General features: G+C 36.9%; 1 protein-coding gene across 3 annotated transcripts in view; it reads left to right on the forward strand.

Moving 5' to 3' along the window:
- The window catches only part of CFAP54 (cilia and flagella associated protein 54), a 370,431-nt gene extending 348,642 nt beyond the window's left edge, over positions 1-21,789 (forward strand). For 2 of the 3 annotated variants that reach the window (XM_021922809.2, XM_021922810.2), the window contains one exon: positions 7,368-7,603. In XM_021922809.2, the coding sequence (XP_021778501.2) occupies positions 7,368-7,487 (120 nt within the window). In that variant the 3' untranslated portion in view covers positions 7,488-7,603. Of the gene's footprint in view, positions 1-7,367; positions 7,604-21,361 lie in introns of those variants that run through there. The other variant, XM_017946132.3, reaches the window with a different exon arrangement.
- The last annotated feature ends 478 nt before the right edge of the window (positions 21,790-22,267 follow it).

Here is a 22,267-nt window from a genome sequence, read left to right on the forward strand (position 1 = left end):
TGATTACATGAATATGTTCATTTTGAAAAAAAAGTGTATATGCAAGTTGCACATTTATGACTTCTCCTCCTTTTCTGTCTACATGTTATAATTCAATTAGAAGAATTTTTACTTAAGAGAATTTTTGCTTTTTACTTAAAAGAATTGTGTTTGGCAAGAGGAAAATATAGAACACTGTATTTTAGCATGATAGAAATAACTAAAATTTGAAGTATCTGACTTGTCTACCAAGGGGCTTAAAATGCCTGGAATGTCTAGAAAGGAAAGCATAATAACACAAGGGTTGGTTCTGACATTTTGGGGTAGTTTGTGTTCTCCTGAGGACCAACAAAGATGAATAACTCTTGGGTGACAACTGCTTTATTTTATCTTTTTAATCTGTAGCTTTCACTCGTGGCCTCCATAAATAAACTAAGCAGTTAATCTTCATCCTTTGACAAATGACCACTTGTTTCTGGAGGTTCAATGACAAGGTCAAAGACCAAAATGCTCTATTTGTATCTAATATATAAATTATGTCATGAAGACAACGCAAATGTTAAGTAAAATTAATGTAGCCACTTGATTTTTTTAAAAAAGCCATTCCTATCTTTAACATGGAAAGAATTCCACAGTGAAAGCAATAGAGCACAAAACAAAATACAAATATATTAATGCTAATTATTATTTCTTTGTTTTACCTTGATTATCTGCTAAAAGGATTAAGTCAGACATGAGATAATTCGTTACTATAAAATAGGTGGACTATTTAGTGCAGTTAAGTAGCAAAGAGATACAACCATAATAATCATGATAAACACATATAATTTCAACATGTTAATAAACCAATTAACATTAGCTTGCCAAAATATTTATTGTATTTTTCTGAATAAAAAATAGTAGCAAAATAGCAAAACAATAACAACAAAGATGTGTAACATTCTCTAATATATTACCTTGAGTGTAGGGAAACCCTCATATATTGCTGGTTGAAATGATAATTGCCCCAACATATTTGGAAAGTAGTTCTGGTAACATATGTTAAAGTGTAAAAGGTAAATGGCATATGACTAAATAAAATGACTTTAGAGAGTCAATAGTACAAAAATTGAAAGCATTTGTACCCAAGAATATATATAAATAAGCAAGCATGTACAAAAACTAGAAAAAACCTCTATAGAGAATGATTGTATAAATCAGGATACAGCCAGTCCATGAAGTATTAAGTAGCCATTTAAAAGGATGTGTTCAATAATAATAATCATATGTAGCCTTTATTGAGTCATCATTGTGTGCCAGGTACCATTCTATGTTTTATTTGAATAAACTTATTTAATCCTTGTAACAAAATGATATAGGAACTATTATAATTTCTTTTTTAACTTTTATTTTAGGTTTGGGATACATGTGAAGGTTTGTTACATAGGTAAACTCATGTCAAGGGGCTATGTTATACAGATTGTTTTATCACCCAGGAATTAAGCCTGTTATTAGTCCATTCTAAATAAAGACATATCTAAGACTGGATGATTTGTAAAGGAAAGAGGTTCAATTGACTTATAGTTCTGCAGAACTGGGGAGGCCACAGGAAACTTACAGTCATGGCAGAAGGGGAAGCAAACATGTCCTTCTTCACATGGGGGCAGCAAGGAGAAGTGTGGAGCGAAGTGGGGGAAAAGACCCTTGTAAAACCATTAGATCTCATGAGAACTCACTCACTATTACAAGAACAGTATGATGATAACTGCCCCCATGATTAAATTACCTCCCACCAGGTCCCTCTCACGACACATGGGGAATATGGGAACTATAGTTCAAGATGAGATTTGGGTGGGGACACAACCACACCATATCATTCTGCCCCTGGCTCCTCCCAAATCTCATGTCCTCACAATTCAAAACACAATCAGACCCATCTAACAGTCCCCCAAAGTCTAAATTCATTCCAGCATTAACTCAAAAGTCCAAGTCCAAAGTCTCATCTGAGACAAGGCAAGGCCCTTCCACCTATGAACCTGTAAAATCAAAAGCAGGTTAGTTACTTCCTAGATACAATGGGGGTACAGACATTGGATAAATACACCCATTCCAAATGGGAGAAATTGGCCAAAATAAAGGGGCTACAGGCCCCATGCAAGTCCAAAATCCAATAGGGCAGTCATTAAACCTTAAAGTTCTGAAGTGATCCCCTTTGACTCCATGTCACACGCCCAAGGCTTGCTGATGCAAGAGGTGGGCCCTCACAGCCTTGGGCAGCTCTGCCCCTGTGGGTTTGCAGAGTATAGCCCAACACCCTCATGGCCGGGTGTTGAGTGTCTTTGGCTTCTCCAGGTGCACAGTGCAAGCCATCAGTGGAACTACCATTCTGGGGTCTGGAGGATGGTGGCCCTCTTTTCACAGTTCCACTAGGCAGTGCCCAAGTGGGGACTCTGTATGGGAGCTCTGACCCCACATTTTTTTCCTGCACTGCCTTAGCAGAGGTTCTCCATGAGGGCCCTGCCCCTGCAACATACTCTACCTGGACATCCAGGCGTTTCCATACATCCTCTGAAATCTGGGTGGAGGTTCCCAAACCTCAATTCTTTAGTTCTGTGCACCCACAGACTCAACACCATGTGGAAGCTACCAAGTCTTGGGGCTTTCACTCTGATGCCATGGCCTGAGCTGTACCTTGGCCCCTTTTAGCCATGGCTGGAGCAACTGGGAGGCAGGGCACCAAGTCCCTAGGCTGTACACAGCAGGAGCCATCCTGGACCCAGCCCCTGAAACCATTTTTCCCTCCTAGGCCCTGGGCCTGCCCCGAAGGTCTCTGACATGCCCTGGAGCATAAATTGTGACATTTTCTGCATTGTCTTGGTGATTAACATTTGGCTCTTTGTTACATATGCAAATTTCTGCAGCAGGCTTGAATTTCTCCCCAGAAAATGAGTTTTTCTTTTCTACTGCATTGTCAGGCTGCAAATTTTCCAAACTTTTATGCTCTGCTTCCTCTTGAGCACTTTGCCGCTTAGAAATTTCTTCTGCCAGATACCCTAAATTATCTCTCTGAAGTTCAGAGTTCCACAGTTCTCTAGGGAGGGCAGGGGCAAAATGCTGCCAGTCTCTTTGCTAAAGCATAACAAGCATCACCTTTGCTCTAGTTCCCAAGAAGTTCCTCATCTCCATCTGAGACCACCTCATCCCGGACTTTATTGTCCACATCACTATCAGCATTTTGGTCAAAGCCATTGAACAAGTCTCCAGGAAGTTCCAAACTTTCTCACATCTTGCTGTCTTCTGAGCCCTCCAAGTCTCTAGGACGTTCCTAACTTTTCCATATTTTCCTGTCTTCTTCTGAGCCCTCCAAACTGTCCCCAACCTCTGCCTGTTACTCAGTTCCAAAGTCACTTCCACATTTTCAGGTATCTTTACACCAGTATCCCACTTCTGTTACCAACTTACTATATTAGTCTGTTCTCATGCTGCTAATAAAGACATACCTGATACTGGGTAATTTGTAAAGAAAAGAGGTTTGATATACTCACAGTTCTGCAGGGCTGGGGAAGCCTCAGGAAACTTACAATCATGGTGGAAGGGGAAGCAAACACATCCTTCTTCACATGGCAGCAGCAAGGAGAAGTGCAGAGTGAGGTGAGGGAAAAGCCCTTTATAAAACCATCAGATCTCTTGAGAACTCACTATCACAAGAACAGTATGGAGGTAGCTGTCCCCATGATTCAGTTACCTCCCACTGGGTCCCTCCCGTGACACATGGGGATTATGGGAACTACAGTTCAAGATGAGATTTGAGTGGGAACACAGCCAAATCTTATCAAACCCAGTACCCATTGGTTATCTTTTCTGCTTCTCTCCCTCTGCCCACTTTCCATCCACAAGTTGACCCTGGTGTCTGTTTCTTCCTTCTTTGTGTTCATAAGTTCTCATCATTTAGCTTCCACTTATAAGTGAAAATGTGGTATTTGGTTTTCTGTTCCTGTGTTAGTTTGCTGAGGATAATAGCCTCTAGTTTCATCCGTATTTCACAAAAGACATGATCACATTCTTTTTCATGGCTGCATAGTGTTCCATGATGTATATGTACCACATTTACCTTATCCAGTCTGTCATTGATGGGCATTTAGGTTGATTCCATGTTTATATGGCTTGGCTCTGTGTCCCTACCCAAATCTCATCTCAAATTGTGATTCCCATGTGTCAAGGAGGGACCTGGTGGGAGGTGTTTGGATAATGGGAGTGGTGTCCTCCATGCTGTTCTTGTGATAGTGAGTTCTCATGAGATCCGATAGCTTAAAAGTGGCTCTTCCTCCTTTGTTCTCTCTTTCCTCCAACCCTGCGAAGAAATTGCTTGCTTTCCCTTTGCTTTCTGCCATGATTATAAGTTTCCGAGCCCTCACCAGCCATGTGGAACTGTGAGTCAATTAAACCTCTTTTCCTATAAATTACCCAGTCTCAGGCAGGTCTTTGTAGCTGTATGAAAATGGACCAATACACATGTCTTTGCTATTGTGAATAGTGCTGCAATGAACATTTGTGTGCTTGTCTGAAGTCTTAACGGTAGAATGATTTGTATTTCTCTGGGTATATAACCAGTAATGGGATTATTGGGTCTAATGATAGTTACACTTTTAGCTCTTTGAGGAATTGCCATACTACTTTCCACAATGATTGAACTAAGTTACACTCCCACCAACAGTGTATAATGTTCCCTTTTTCTCTGCAACCTTACCAGCATCTGTTATTTTTTGACTTTTTAATATAACAGGTGTGAGATGGTATCTCATAGTCGTTTTGATTTGCATTTTTCTAATGATCAGTGATATTGAACTTTTACTTATATTCTTCTTGGGTGCATGTATGTCCTCTTTTGAAGTGTCTGTTCATGTCCTTTGCCTGTTTTTTAGTGTGATTGTTTTTCTCTTGTAAATTTGGTTTCAGTTCCTCATAGATGCTGGATATTAGACATTCATCAGATGCATAGTTTGCAAATATGGTCTCCCATTCTCTAGGTTGTCTGTTTACTCTTGTAGTTTCTTTTGCTATGCAGAAGCTCTTAAGTTTAATTAGATCCCACTTGCCAATTTTTGCTTTTGTTGTGATTGTTTTTAGTGTCTTTGTCATGAAATCTTTGCTCATTCCCATGTCCAGCATGGTATTGCCTAGGTTATCTTTCAGGGTTTGTATAGTTTTGGAAAGCCAATACTATTCACAATTGCCACAAAAAGAATAAAATACCTAGGAATACAGCTAACCATGGAGGTGAAGGATCCCTGCAATGAGAATTATGGAACACGCTCAAAGAAATCAGGAAAGATACAAACAAATGGAAAAGCATCCCATGCTCATGGATATGAAGAATCAATATCATTAAAATGGCCATACTGTCCAGAGCAATTTACAGATTCAATGCTATTCTTATCAAACTACCAACAACATTCTTCACAGAACTAGAAAAAACTATTTTAAAATTAATGGAACTAAAATTATGGAACCAAAAGAGAGCCTGAATAGCCAAGGCAATCTTAAGCAAAAAGAACAAAACTAGAGATAGTGTGTTGCTTGACTTCAAACTACACTACGGGACTACAGTAACCACAACAGCATGGCACTGGTGCAAAAACAGGCACATAGACCAATGGAACAGAATAGAGAACCCAGAAATGTTGCCACATACCTATGACCATCTGATTTTCAACAAAGGTGACAAAAACAAGCAAGGGGAAAAGGCTTCCTGTTCAATAAATGGTGCTGGGGTAGTTGGCTAGCCATAAGCAGAAGACTGAAGCTGAACCCCTTATTTATACCCTATACAAAAATCAATTCAAAATAGATAATTCCTATTTTATGCGTGTGGAAATTAAAGTTCAAACAGATCAAACATTTTACCCAGTTTCGCATAGCTGGTAAGTGATGAGGTCTGAATTTGAACCAAGCAGTCCTACTCCAGAATGCACACTTTTTCTTTTTCTTTTTTTTTTTTTTTTTTTTGAGATGGAGTTTCGCCCGGTCTGGAGTGCAATGGCATGATCTCGGCTTGCTGCAATCTCTGCCTCCTGGGTTCAAGCAATTCTTCTGCCTCAGCCTCTCTAGTAGCTGGGATTATAGGCACCCACGACCATGCCTGGTTAATTTTTTGTATTTTTAGTAGAGACGGGGTTTCACTGTGTTGGCCAGGCTGGTCTTGAACTCCCGACCTTGTGATCCTCCAGCCTCAGACTCCCAAAGTGTTGGGATTACAGGCGTGAGCTACCATGTCAGACCCCAGGATGCACATTCTTAACACCATGTAATTATTCGGCCTCCCTGAATTGATTAAGGAGGGATTTATCTTACATATTGCTAATTGAAAAAGCAAATAATGAACCTAATAATTTAATTTTTTTTAAAAAAAGAAAAAAACCATCTGAAAGGATACCTTCCAATCTGGAAACATTGATTATATTAGGATTGATCAAGGAAGGCAAATATTATTAATTTTTTATTTATTCACCTCTTTATTGTTTGTAGTTATGGAAAACACTGGAATACTTTATCTTTTTTTTAATCCAATAAAGTGACAAAAAAGTTAACAAAAACCAGCCTCCAAATGGAATATCCACATTTAGGTTCATTATGTTTTTTTAAGAATAAAACGAATGACTGGCTCATTTAACAAGTAGACAAGAAATTAATAAAAACTTGTTCTCTAATTTTTTTTTTTTTTTTTTTTTTAAACCAAGATTCGGACCCACAAGGCTGTAACTCATTGTGGTCATTCTACACAAGTATATACCTAGATTGTCATGAAGTGGGTCCCCAGCAAACATTTTTCTTTCCTTCGTTTTTGTTCTCTCCTCCCTGTCCTTCCCTCAATCAATAACCAATGCTATGACCACAAAAGCAGTCTTTATTTTCCATTTTCTCAGCCTGCCCAGGATGACTTTGGCTGTACTAGCTCTCGCTCAGGGTAACATGGTGCCTCTTTCAGATGCACTGATCTCCAAACAGAATTTCCTGGTGCGTCCTTCTTCACTGTGTCAAGACTTATGCTCCAAATGAGAGAGGGAGATTTGTCAACTGGTCAGTCTGTTATGCAGGGAAGCATTTTATTAGGGGAAGGGCCAAAAGTCTTACATTTAGAACCATGTACAATGATTACCTAAATACAAATAGTCCATATTTTTAGAAGTGTTTGCTGTTTTATAGGCTCATGTATGAATCTTAATAGGATGTAGAACGATGTATGTGCCGTTTCGGCAGTTTAGAGGTATGAAACTTTGTGCCTTACCTGAGGCACACAAGTTAACTATCTTTCATATAAAATTATTAGAAATTGGTATTTGGGTATTTTGAAAACTTCGTCAACAGTTTGAAACAATGCATTTCATGAACACTTTTATGCTTTTCCTCAGGTCCCATTTGATATCTCGCTGCCATCTATATTCAATCTTGAGAGACTTTTTGATCTGGCTAATGGTTGCATTTTATCAGGAGGAAGCCTTTTCAACTGGATAGTGTCAATTATTCCCTGAACATTATATGGTAACCTTACGAAGGATTTAATTGTTGTTTCTCTTGGTTTGAACTAAGTTTTTGGAATGGTCCTCTTATAACAACAAAAATAAAATCTTTTTTTACACAAGCTAAATTTTTTTAAAAAATTATTATTTTGAGGAATGTATTAAATTGTATTCGAATTAAATGACACTGCTGTTGCTTATTAAAACTGTATTACAGAGCTATTCATAGAAAACAAGTTTTTGCACAGTGCAACTATTTTCACGTTTGGAGTCATTTAGGTTGTTTTTGGACAGGTCCATAAAGCAAGATTGGATTAAACCATTGGTTCTCAATTGGCAGTGATTTTTTCCATTAGGTGACATTTGAGAGTGTCTGGAGACGTATTTGGTTGTTATCCCTGGAGAGTACTAGTGGCATCCAGTGAGTAAACATCCTACAATGCACAAGACAGCTCCCACAACAAAGAATTATCAAGTCCAGAATGTCACTAACGCTAGTCTTGAAGAACCCTCGATTAAACCCCAACATGTGGTAATTTCAATTTTGGAAATTCTCTAAGTGGTTTGGGAAGCAAATGAGACCTTCCATATTTTATACTTCTGAGAGGCAATATTGCATAGAATTTTAGGGTGCCAGCTTTAGAATTGTATAAACCTGGGTTTAAATAGTAACTTTGCCATTTGCTAGCTTTGCTACTTTGGGGAATTAACTTAAATTCTGTAAGCTTTTATTTTCTCATCTGTAGAATGGGAATGTTAGTATCTATCCCATAGGATTACTGTGTGTATTAATTAGGTGAGTTGAAGTAATAAGGTGCTTAGCACAATGCCTGATGTAATAATAGAGTGCTGGGAGCATTGTTTCCCTGCCAGATTGGAAAAGGACCGTGCATTTCTGACTCATTTTGTCTATCATCTAAAAATGCCACATGTGAATTCTTCCCACATGCTAGTCAGTGAATGAATACTCCTGGTTTTAAAAAAATAACACAAATATGTTTTTCTAAAGCTAAATTGGTTTAATGTATCATCCTCTATTCTGAATTTCCTGCTAGTATTAAAAAGGCCTTTTTTAAAAAAAAATGAAGCAACAGTAATAGTAGCTGGCAGTTGGCATAAAATAATCTCCTTTGATAATATAAGAAAAAATGCAACTTTATGTTAGTCCCTAAGCTTTTAAATGTAGACATCTATGAAGTTCTAAAGTCTGGGAACAGCGAAGATGAATTGTTCTACAATACAATGTAGAGGAAACAAGCCTTTAGCAAAGCATTTAAGGATAAGAAGGATTTTGGTAGTTGAAAATTTGCTAAACAATTTTGCTAGAAGGGGGCGCACTGGAGGAGAACAGAGGCATAAAAATAAAAATACACATAGTTTATATTCAAAGGACTTGACTGTGACCTACCTGGAGTGTGCACAGTCATGATGGAAAATAAACTGTAAGGAGCACTAGAATGAAGACTTCAGGATTGAATCAATAGATGATAGGGTGCCATTACAAGTGACTGAGGAGAGAAGTGACAAGTTCCTGACACTAGTACGCATTTAATAAATATTGGATGAATGAAAGGAATGAGTGGAATGAATGATGGCCTGGTCTCCAGGGCAGATAAGAATGCAAGATATAATGAAAGGGAAAGAAACAAAAGACAAGAAGACCGATAGGAAACCATGTTTTAATGAAAGAGAAGAAGAACCAAATATTTACTCATGAATTCAAAGGGAAAAATTGTTGCCTGATGTCTATACCCTCATATGAAATAAAATTTGATTCAAACAGAAAAGCCATTTGGATGGTAATGGCTGTTATGCGAAGATGGCTTCTGAGTCCTTTGGTCTGAGACTGGGGTTTGCACATTTCTTTGCTGGGTTAGAGATCACTTTGAAGAGTTTGCATTTCTCAATGGTGGGAGTTTAATTTATTATGCAAAGCTAGTTACCAAGGTCAAGAAAGGTGCAACAGAGTACCTACACATTTATTACAGGTGTAGAACCAGCATGACTCATAACCAAGACCACTTACCTCAACTTCATGCTAATTTCCTGTGAATGCAAATGCACATCTTCTGGTTTTTGTCACTAATAAGTTTTTACTAGTTAGATACTTTCATTTTTCTTTACTTTAGTGAACATAAGTGCTTGTACTATTTTTATAGAACCCTAGAACAATACCTGGCACATAGGTCTATAATATTTGTTGGATGGATAGAGGGATGGATGGAGGGATGGATGGATGGATGAATGGATGGATATAATCCAGGAAAGATGGCACTGTGGAGTTCTAAAAAAAGGAAGGAGGTGGAGGTATCACCAACACTCCACCATCATTACTGCTACCATTATTGCCTACCCTTTCTGGAGCATTTAGCTGCCAGGCACATATTTGTAAGTGCTTCAGTGCATTTTCTCCCTCTGTCTTCACAAGAATAATGACCATGATGCACACAGTATTATTGACCCCATATTATAGACAAGGAAACAAAAACATAAAGCAGTTAAATAACTTGGCTAACAATCACAGTTAGTGGGAAGTAGAGCCAGGATTTAAATCCTCCCAGAAGAATCTGAGCTCTTCACCGTTAAGTTGGCCTCCTCTGCACCTTTCTTCTACCCACTCTATAGCTCTAGGAAATTGGATAGTAAAGGGAGAGGAAGACATAGCTGAGGTTCAAGCTAAAACTGGGACACCTGTCATCTGCCCTGGGGGCAGATTTTAAAAAATGACTTGCAGATCTGAATGGATGCCCCAAGAATCCATGGAAGGGGGTCCCCAATGTTATCTGTTATCTGTGCTAATATATTGGTTTCCTCTGGGGAAGGCAGATCCCTTCCAACTATTGCGGATAACATTTCAGCACTTTTTTTTTTCTTTTATTTTTTTCTTCACTTTCAGTTCTTACAGATGCTGTTATTCTTGAGTGTTGTTTTGCCTGAGAAAAATACTGTCTAAAACTGCACCAGACCATACAGTAACAGTTTCCCCAGTTTAAACCATCATTCCAAAATTCCCCATCTTTTCTAAAATAGGAGCAACACTCACTAGTTAAAGCTGTAACTTTCTGTGCAAGGCGGTAAGGAAATGATGATGAACTGGGCTGAAGTACAAACAAAAAGAAAATTCAAAATCTGCAGGATGAAAGATGTGTTTATTTCCAGAAATGTCTTTCAGAGTTTTTTTTAAAGACCAAATTACACAATTTGCAGCTGGTTTTTAAAAATATACTGTATCTGCAAATGCTTTATAGTAGACACCTGCAATGTTTTCTATTTGTTTTAATTATAACAGAGAATGACAGGAGGCAAGCTGAAAGGGGGAGAAGATGGGGAGCAGACACAGGGGAGGGAAGTCAGGAAAGAGGGAAGAGAAGCCCATGCCAGCAGCTAAGTGATAGGTAATAAAACTGCAGCACTTCCCGTATCTTTCTCCATGTCAACCTCCAAGAGATTGCTTTAGAAATTGACCACCTGCCAGCTATTCAGAGGCTTAAATGTGGTGGTCTTGGTTCACTTCATGCGTAGGCACTTCACAGTCCCCAGCTCAGCCAACCTGTTCATCACTGAATTGCAGGGGGGAAATGGTAAATTTCTGGAGAGTAGAAATGTACTGTCCAGAAACGGTTTCTGCCTGCAGTCTGCATTGCTCTTCCTTCCCCTTTTGAGCAACATCATGCAAATCCCTCCATCCAGTTCAAATGACCATGCAGAAGGGTGTCTGCCTCCAAGGACTCCTAGAGCACTTCAAGGTGCCCTGCTCATTTGGCTCTTAACAGTGTCCTTGGACACATAGTTTTGTAGTATTTTCATATAACAACCTTAAAACAGTAGCTCAAGAGTGTCATAAGTGTGTGGGCCTGCTCCACATTACTTTAGGTTACATTCAGTTTGAGACTGGGCACATTGTTTTTCCTAATGCATCATGGAACTTATAGGGTGCCCATAAAACCTGAAAACTTAAATGAAATATACATGTCATCCAGCACATCTTCATCCATAAAAAAGATTTAAATATTATTATTTATTTAATATTATCTATGTATGCATAGGATTGAACAAGCCCCTAATGGGGTTAGGGGAGAAAACAGTGAACCCAGAAGTCCACTGCTTAACTACTCTTTGCCATTTTCTCTCGTTTGAAATGCTGTAGTATATTCTACAATATGAGCTCCGACCTATTTGCCCAACAAGACTTGTGCAAATTTCTGATGCATTGATTATAGTAGTAAAAACAAAGGAAAACCTATGAAATATCCATCAGGTGGAATGGATAAAGAAATAGTGGCATAGTCATACAGGATAATATTTTATAGAAGTTATAAATAAATAATGAAATACTAAACAACATTCATAAATGGATTAATAACAGAGATATATGTCAATCTGGATTCATCTCAAAAGTAGGTTTAGTCAAAGAAAATAAAGTGTTGCAGGATATATGTAAGAAGATACCATTGTATACCATTTGTATAAAGCTTAAATACAGGCAAAACACATAATATAGTATTTATGGCTGAGTACATATATACTAAAAATATTTTTAACACAAATTCATTAATGGTTGACACCGAATTCAGGTTTGTGGTCACCTCTTGGATAAAGGAGGGAGGATGAACTCTAGGGAAAATGCTCAGGAGGTTTCATTTGTCTTTGTAAAATTTTCTCTCTTAAGCTGAATGTTTATTATATTGGTCTCTACTTCTTTTGCATACATAATGTGTCTCATAAATTAAAAACAAACACATCGATTCCCTTCATCTTGTTGGCTTGCAAGCTTTGTATAGTTATTGGCTCACCTATCAGTAAATAACTAATAAATTGAACTATGATTCTCATCTCATTATATGACTGGAACTGAGTAGTTCACATCTGGTTTCATTATTTTGGGTTTTAATGACAACTAAAAATCATTTTGAAACTAATGTTAAACTATATACATATGCCCAATTTTAGAAAACTCAATCTATGAAAATATTAAATTTTAATATGAGATAGTAGAGCCTTAATAAATGTTTAATTAAATTGAGTCAGATTCCCTGTTCGATTCCTATCCATTGTAAGTTCATCATTATACTTTAAATTATTTGATTTTCCAAAATTAGATATATGCAGAACTTTTTACACGACTGTTATGCAAAATGAGATTTACTTGTAAAATCAATCTATCATCCATAATTTTGATGTTAAAAAATATATTAAGAAAGAATTTTCTCTTTACCAACACTCATTTTCTATTTCCACTTTTCACTTCAGTGGAGCCTTATGAATTGCAACTTTGACTCTAAAATTTCCATAGCAACAGATATTTTTTGTCATAAGTACAGGCATGATTAAGAAGAAGGTTTCAGTGACAGCAGTTTTCTTCATAATTAAGTTCATTAGTTAAAAGCTGGGTTAAGAGGCATGGGAATTTTTTTACAACAAGTAATAATTGGTAACATAACCTGTAATATATGAGCCCTGTAAAAATAACCATTTTCAACTGGAACTTTGGAGACTATTCAAAATTAATTGCTTTTGTTCCTGTTTGATATTTAAGACAACTTTAATACATTTTGTATTTAACAGCTTAGAATGGAATAGGTCTAAAACCAGATTCTGCCCAAGTACAAACCACCCTGAACCATCCCTTTAAATTGTACATGATGTGAAAACTGAGTAGATTTCTAAAAAATTCAAATATTTCTAAGTAGTTTCAAAACTTGCCTAATTTAATTTTTCCCCACAAGATTCACGATAATTTATTGGACTGATTTTCTTATTATAAAAGCAATTTGGAACTAATGTAGAAAATCTACAAAATATTGAAAGGTGAAAATAAGTTACCCAGAAGTCGACCACTGTAAAATAACCATTGTTAATATTTAAATACATTTTCTATAGCCTATCTAATTATTTTCCCTAGTAGCCAGAAATAAAACAAAACAATGTTTGGAAAAGTATTGAGATTTGAGTCAACTGTTTATATTCCCTAAGTGTAACATAGACAGGCCTTTTCAGAGCTTATTGACTGGGAAAATGCTCAAGTTGAAAATGTTTAGACCTGCTGGGGTTTGGATGAAATGCAGTTAGAATGATCAAGATATAATTAGGGCCAAAGGAATTGTCCAGAGTTTGTTTTCCTAGTAATAAAGTATATATAATGATCCATAGGAGGAAAAAAATTAAATCTTCATTTTGTCCTTTGGAGGCTGGTCATTTAATCTCTTTTTCATAGATACATTAGTATTTCTCTGACAAACTGAGCTCATTCATTCAAGCATACATTTGTTCATTTGATAGATCTTATTCATTAGTCTGGTCCTTTGCTTCCTGGCAAAAATGTCCTTTCTCTTTATTTTAAAAAATGTGTATCAAATTCCAGTACTATGCCAGGGACTGCGCACACAAGCAGTGACACTTAGGCAGTCCTTTCCTTCAGAAAGCTCACATCTGATCCAGCAATCTAACTACTGGCTATATATCCAAAGGAAATGAAATCAACATGTCTAAGAGATATCTGCCCTCCTGTGTTCATTGCAGCATTATTCTCAATAGCCAGCATATGTAATCAACTAAGTCTCCATCAATGAATGAATGGCTAAATAAAATGTGGAATGTGTGTGTATACGTAATGAAATATTATTCCACCTTAAAAAGTAAGGAAATTATGTCATTTGCCACAACGTGGATGAACCTGGAGGACATTACGCTAAGTTAAATAAGGCAGGCACAGAAAGACAAATACTGTATGATCTCACTTATATATGGAATCTAAAAAAGTTAAACTCATAGAAGTAGAGAGTGGTTACCAGGGACTAGGGGAGGGGCTGTTGAGATGTTGGTCAAAAAATACAAAATTTCCATTTAACAGGAAGAATGTGTTCAAGAGTTCTGTTGTACAAAATAATGACTATGGTTAGTAACAATGTGTTGTACACTCGAAAATTGCTGAGAGAAGATCTTAACTGTTCTCACCACAAAAAATAAGTATGTGAGGAAATGCATATATTAATTGGCTCAATTTAGCTATTCTATAATAATAAGCAATGTATATATATATTTCAGAATAACATGTTTGTACACGATAAATATATACAATTTTTATTCATCAATTTTTTTAAAAAGACTCATACCTAATGGCCTCAAGTCTTCATTCCAGACTCAACCCAGGCGTCTCCTCCACCACGGAGCCTGTCCATACCACTTCCTCCCTGGTGTCTCCATGTAACACATAGGTGCTTTTATCACACTCATTCTATTTTGCATGTGCTTGTTTGCATATCTGTCCTCTCCTTGAGGTCAGGGACCAAAGTAGGTAGATTTCAAGGAAACAAATAAATTTATGTTCCCACTTTGTACAAAAATTTATTCTTAGGTTTATATTTACATTTATCTGACTACTTCTAAGGTTGAATGTTTTTCACATTGTTTGGTCCACTATATATTTTTCTGTTGTCATGCTTCTTCAGGATCTTTGCTCAATTTTTTACTTGTATGTTCATCTTTTTTTTTTTTTTTGAGATTTCCAAGATCCCTCAATAACAAGAATACAAACTCTTTTTATATATTTTTGTGAATTTTTTTTTTTACATTCTCATTTTCCTTTCCATTTTTGTTTATGGTTCAATGGCTTTTATTTTTTAAATTGTGGCAGTCTAATCTAGACCATTTAGTTATTCATATTTGAACTTGCTCAAAAAATTTAAGGTAGTTTATAAGTATGCATTCAAAATAATGGTAAGATTAAGTAAAACCAGACAAGAAAAATTAAGCAAAGAAGATGTGGTAGAAAAGTAAGATGGAGCCAGGAGTTGAGCCCTTTTCTTTTTCTTTTAATTTTTTTAACGTGCCATTCATCCTTTACATTCAGTAGGAGTCAACCATAGATTGGCTGTATGCTTTCCTGCAGCACTTGTTAACAAGTAAATACAGTGCTTTACAAGATCAACAGCATTTTAAGGGAAAAACAGACCACATACTTAGGAGATGCATTGCTATTAGTGATCCTGGTACTCATTCCAGAAAATAAGTTTTCCTGTGAATCCTGATAATAACATCCCATTAAAAAAAAAAACTGTCTTCAATAGCAGCCCCCAGGAAAATAACACACATTTTATAGATCATTTCAAGGACTGTAGACTTTTCTTTCAAGGATTTGTCATTTATTTTATTTTTGCAAAACAATATTAATTTCTGACTAATTAGTTTAAAACGATTTGGGAGACATGTAGCAAGGGAGGGATATCAAGGAAAGAAAAGTTTTTATTGACCTTAAAAACAGTTTAATTTTTGTATGAGGAAAAATAATGTGTTTTTTGTTTTTCTTAGAACAATTTTGCTGGTTAAAAATATTTTTCAAATATATTTTGGGTTGTATGGAAAAACACACCAAAATGGCTATTTCTCAAGACTTCAAAGGCTGATTCTTCAAACTGCTTGAAATAAGTTGGTTGATCAATCTTGACATTGCATCCAGAATAAACACAGTATACTAGTAGTGCTTCAGCAGTTCAGGTAACTGCAAGTACATAGTTCTGCTTGAGGTGCTACAACTCAAATTCAAAAGTAGAGAAAAGAGAAACAGTTCTGCAGGAGCTGAGTCGATATGGGAATACTATTTGATGTATACATTTCCGGATTGGTGATTGAGGAAAACTAATTTCTCTGACATGAAAATTAATACTTTTAGTTGAGTTGGAATTATAATTTTTGTAAGAAAATAGATTATTATGGGCCAGGCACGGTGGCTTATGCCTGTAATCCCAGCACTTTGGGAGGCCGAGGCGGGTGGATCACCCGAGGTCGGGAGTTGGAGACCAGCCTGACCAACATGGCGAAACCCTTTCTCTACTAAAAATACAAAATTAGCCGGGTGTGATGATGCATGCCTGTAATCCCAGCTACTTGGGAGGCTGAGGCAGGAGAATTGCTTGAACCTGGGAGGCAAATGTTGCAGAGAGCCGAGATTGTGCCATTGCACTCCAGCCTGGGCAACAAGAGCAAAACTCCGTCAAAAAGAGAGAGAGAGAGAAGGAAGGAGGGAAGGAAGGTAAGGAAGGGAAAAAAGGGAAGGAAGGAAAGAAAGAAAAGAGATTATTACGTTTAGGCAGGCGTGGTGGCTCACACCTTTAATCCCAGCACTTTTGGATGCTGAGGCAGGCAGATCACAAGGTCAAAAGATCGAGACCATCCTGGCCAACATGGTGAAACCTCATCTCTACTAAAAATACAAAAATTAGCTGGGTGTGGTGGCACACGCCTGTAGTCCCAGCTACTCCAGAGGCTGAGGCAGGAGAAACTCTTGAACCTGGGAGGTGGAGGTTGCAGTGAGCCGAGATCGCACCACTGCACTCCAGCCTGGCAACAGAGTGAGACTCCGCCTCAAAAAAATAAAAGAAAGAAATAGATTATTACGTTTAAAGGAACTATAAAAGTTTTTTAGTTGAATTCTCTACTACAAGCTTAAGTCTCCTCTAAGTTGTTTCCATCAAGGGACAACTACCCTATGTTTGAATAGCAGTATAGTATCATGGATGAGGGAGTCAGCTATGACATCAGATAGTCCTGGCTTTCCTTTTACCACCTGCATGAATTTGGCCAAGTTCCTTAACTTCTCTGTAGTTTAGTTTTCTCATCTGTAAATTTAGGATACATAAAGCACCTAGAACAATGTCCAACACATATTGGATGCTCAATAACAGGTAGCTCTTACCATTATTACATTCTTATATTATTACATACATCTTCGGGGGAAGTTCGTTTCTATCTAGCAGGATCAGAGGTTATTTATTGTTTTGTTTTGTTTTGTTTTGTTTTTTTATGGTAGTGATAGGAGTTCATTTCTGGTGATAGCAGAGTGGCTTTTATTGAACTACCATTTGCCAATAACAATTTTGAACTCTGGATCAAAAAACAGTGCAAACAATCATAAAATCAGAATTAAAACGATTGTTTGAAGTCCCTGGGGAATGACTAAAAATAGGCAGAAACCGGGGGAATGGTAATCTTTGAAATATGGAAACAAACTAGGTGAGGTCTAAATTTAAACAGCTTTTTCTCTGAGGGCACACCTCATCTTGCAAAATACATAAGGGACAGAGTGCAATCAGGAAGAGGCTGAATGACTGGACTGAGGATTCAGAAGTCAGGTTGTGGGTCTGCCAGAGTAGTTAGAAATAAAGGAGGGAATGTTTCAACAAGGAGGGAGACAGTGTGGCGAGCCCCAAAATCTGTGCACGAATCCTCCTAAAAGTATTGGCTGACTACCAAAAATACATGCACATGATGAGACTCCAGAGAATCCAGTGCAGAGTCATAGCTGAAAGGCTAAAAGAACTAAGCCCCAGAGATTTCAACAGATGCATGGTACTGGAGAGACAAATTTTGTAATTCAAGTCCAGTCAAGGAAAAGGGACTTAAGAAATTATTTGTGCTTTTCGTTAAAACCTAGGAGGGAACTACCTTAAGAAGAATTTTAGAACCAAGGACAACAAATGAGACCTGACAGCAAACCAAAAATAAGCCCACCCGTCAAACCTCCATAAGATAAAAGTAATTTAACTGTATGCTAGAACACAACTCAACAATGTTGCCCACAATATACATTAAATAATTAAAAATTACTTTATATACAAAGAAGCAGGAAAATATCATCCACAATCTAGGGAAAAAACAGTCAACACATTTCCAGAAGTCTCAGGTGTTAGAATTAGCAGATGGAGACTTTAAAATAACTATACTTTACATGTAAAATAATCTATTGAAAAAGATTGCTCTAATGGATAAAGAGATGGGGGATATTGGGATAGATATGGAAATAGAAAAATAACCAAATGGAAATCCTTAAACTGGAAAAATATATCTGAAATTTAAAAATTCATTGAATGGACTTAGCAAATTATGTGCTACAGAATTTTTCTTAAAAAAAACAGTACACTTCTGGACAGATCAGTAGAAATTATCTAACTCAGTACTGAGAAAAAAATGATTTTCAAAACTTTCAGAGCTATGATGGCTTGTTCATGTTTCAACATGTGTGAAATTGAAGTCTAAGATAGGAAAGAGTCCCAGATAGGAAGCAACTGAAGTTCTAGATAGGAAGGAAAGAGTCCTTTGAAAAAGGGATGGTAAAAGTTTTTTTCAAATTTGATTTAAAATATTAACCGACTTTAGATTTAGGAAGTTCAATGAACTCCAAGCAAGATAAATAAAAAGAAAACCACACCCAAGCAAATCATAGTCACAGTTATGAAGATCAAAAATAGGAAAAACATCTTAAAATCAACTAGAAGAAAAAACACAGAGTCCTAAGGAAGGGGGTAATAAGAATAAAGGCTGACTTCTCATCAGAAACATTGGAGACCAAGTGATAATGGGTTGCCTTCTTAAAAGTGCTGAAAGAAAAAAAAAAATCAGCCTATTAATCTAGATGACTTACACTAGACTTACATTTAGCCATATTATTAATTGTATTAAGTGTAAATTGACCACAACTTTCATTTAAAAGCAGAGATTGTTCTGTTTTAAATAAAAGACACCAACAGGTTGAAAATAGAAGGATGGAGAAGTGGAGACCATGTGAACACTGAACATAAGAAAGTTGGTATCGCTGTATCATCATTAAGGTATTCAAAAATGGATACTGCCAGAGGTGAAATAGAACGTTTTATAATGATGAAAGCATCACTTTGTTAAGATGACATAGTTCTAAATGTGTTTCCATTTAATGATGAGATATTTTATTTTTTAAACATCTGGTACAGTAATTCTCATTTAGGACAGAGGTGCCTTGGTTAGAAAGGTATTTTGATAAGTCTATTAGAATAGGTGGTCTCTATGAGCCATTGATGTGGGGTAGCTTTGATGCTTCAGAGGAGCAGGTAAAATCACTTGAGACAGGAGATAGGGTCACAAATCTTCCCAGTTTTTCCAGAATTGAGATTGACTTTCAGTGCAAAGTCTGGGACTATCCCCAAACTGAGACAGCTCCAGGTAAACTGGAATGGCTGCCTATCCTGCAAAGAGAGGAATTTATTTGCTTTGGAAATTGGAGAAATAAAAGAGAAAGGGAAGAAAAGAATAGATAGCCATCAGATAACAGAAGGTTGTACAGTGGATTAAGTGACCCATTACAGTGATCCCTCAAACGTTAAGTAAAATTACCAAACTCACAAAAATGATCATTGTAAAATGTGTTTGTATGTTTGAGAAGCTAGTAATGAGGGAGGGAGAATGGTTGAAAAGTAGCACGCATCCTGAACGTGGTATTTCTGGAATAAGGATCATGAGAACTTAAGTTTTGGGGAATTTGTAGGAATCATGGGAATAGTTTTAGACTTTCATAGGTTATGAAATGGGAGGTTTGAGTCAAGTTTGGGTATATTAAGGGCAAAAAGAGCTGAGATTATATCTGGATCTTACAACTGTATTAGTTAAGAATCATTCGGTTTTGGATAATAGAAAATCTACCTTTAACTGGGTCATACACTAAAGGAAATTTATTTGTTCATATAACTGAAGATTCCGGAGGTAAGGTGGGCTTCTGGCTTGACTCAATCCAGAAGTTCATGATTCACATCTGAGCTGTCATTCATTTCTCAGCAGTTATCTCAGCAACCCTCTTCCTTGTGACATTTTGTCTTCAGTCTAGTTTTCCTGCTGGCAGCAACAGTGGTCACAGCAGTTCCAAGATACATTCTCATACAATACATGGGTCTTCAAACTTTTTCTATAAACGGTGAGATAGTAAATCTTCTAGCTTTGTGTCTCTATTGCAAATAGTCAACTCTGCCATTACAGTGCAAAAGCAACCATACACAACATATAAACAAAAAGCATAGATGTGTTCCAATAAAACTTTTAAAAATCAATTTGAATTTCTTATAATTTTCATGTGCCATGAAATATTATTATTTGCATTTTTCTCCCTACTGTAAAAAAATATGAAATTATTCTTAGCTCAGGAACTGAACAAAAACCAGGCAGTGGTCCAAATTTAACCTGGGAGCTATGATTTGCTGACCGAAGACTTCAAAGATTACCTGACTTTAATCAAAAAATTCACTTCTCCATAGCATATGTTCTCTTTTGTCTTCTCCATACTCCCACTCAAGATAACCCTATCCAGTACCATTTATATGCCAAAATCCTCCAGTCTTTTATCTCCAACCCAGAGTGCTCTCCTATCTCCAAATTCCTGAGCCACCTGCCTACTTAACGTCTCCATTTAGAAGTTTAATAGAATTTTAAACTTAACATGATCAAAATCCTCTGGGGAACTCTGCTTCCTTAAAATGGATCCAGCTCCAAGCAGCCAGTAGGGGCACATTGACACTCCCATGGAACTGATCTCAATTCAGTATGGTATTATGGTATGTCAACATTCTTTACATTTCTAATATGCATATAGCGTCAAAAGACAAAATTCCAACAAAGTTATTTATAGATCTAATTTGCTTTTATTTGCAAGTCACGAATCAGGGACAGCCTCCATTCTGCAGAACAGAATGAGATCTCCTACTGGACAATGGCACAACAGTGGGTTTTATAAGGTAGGAACAAGGAAACAGAAGAATAGAAAAGAAAACCTGATTGGTTAATATCAGGTTGCTTTTTTGTAAGAGTTAAAACAGAGGGACTTCCCTATTACACTGACTCAGGTAAACTGGAATCTTCTGTGTTCAGGAAAAATTGTTCTGTTCTGTTTTGGGATCTCTGCTTTTTAAAAGTTTTGGTTTGATGATGTGGCATTCAGCATGAGTGACTCCACCGTGGTTTGGTCAGGTCTGTTGGGGACTAGCGCAGGAGCATAATTTTTGTTTAACAGGTGAGGTGAAATGAAGTATGCACTTTCTGAAATGAGGAAAATTATATGAAATTCAAGGTATTACTCTTTTTTCCTCCTCTAGGGATGATAAAACTGAGAAATAAATCAAGAGTATGACAACAGACTGAGGAATTTTTCAGCAATATCTGTCAGCCTTTGGAAATTTGGTGAGAAGAAGTAGTCATGATTCAATGTCTTGCTTGCACAGAAGCCTCCAGTTCAAACTTGGATCTTGCCCCATCTAATTTCTTATGATATATACAAATACTCTAGATACTGCTTTGAGATTTTGCTGTTGATCAACTGGCCTTCTGCAGCTTCATAGGTGCTTTAGCTCCCAGTAGGACAGTTTAACTACTACCTTTTCTGTGAGTTCAAGGTCTGTATATCTTCTCAGCTTGCTCTCAATTTGTCCAGCTGATCTATTTCTTTGTCAAGTTGCTTTGGCTTCCCTACTCTCCCTATGTTTTGAAAAGAATAAATTCTCCAGTAAATTAAAACTACACTCTGATAAAAATGAGCATGCATGTGTATTTAGTCCTTTGTTTATTCAATATGCATTTTTGGAGGTTTGCTCTATATTAGACATTGTGCCAGGCTCTAAAAACACAAAGATCCATAAGCTGTGGGCCATCCCTTAAGATGCTGATAGTATATTAAAGGCAACAAAAATGTAAACTTACAATTCAAAATACAATGCAGATAGATGTTAACATGAAACCTCCACAAAATGTTTTAGGAAGACAGGGAAATAGCAAGGATTCATGGGAGATGATGCAGTAACTATATTGGTGGGGGGGGGGGGGGGGGAAGCACAGGAAAAAAGAGAGAAGGAAGACAAAAACAAGGATCCCTAGTCCAAAATATTGTTAGTTGAGCCACAAGTTGATTACTTCCGGGAAGAAATATTGAGGAGATGTATTGGGTAGATGAAATACCTAATGAGACCATAAATGACGAGAATTGCCTCTTATAGCATATGAGAAGA

This window comes from Papio anubis, chromosome 9, assembly GCF_008728515.1.
Source record: "Papio anubis isolate 15944 chromosome 9, Panubis1.0, whole genome shotgun sequence".
Taxonomy (NCBI): domain Eukaryota; kingdom Metazoa; phylum Chordata; class Mammalia; order Primates; family Cercopithecidae; genus Papio; species Papio anubis.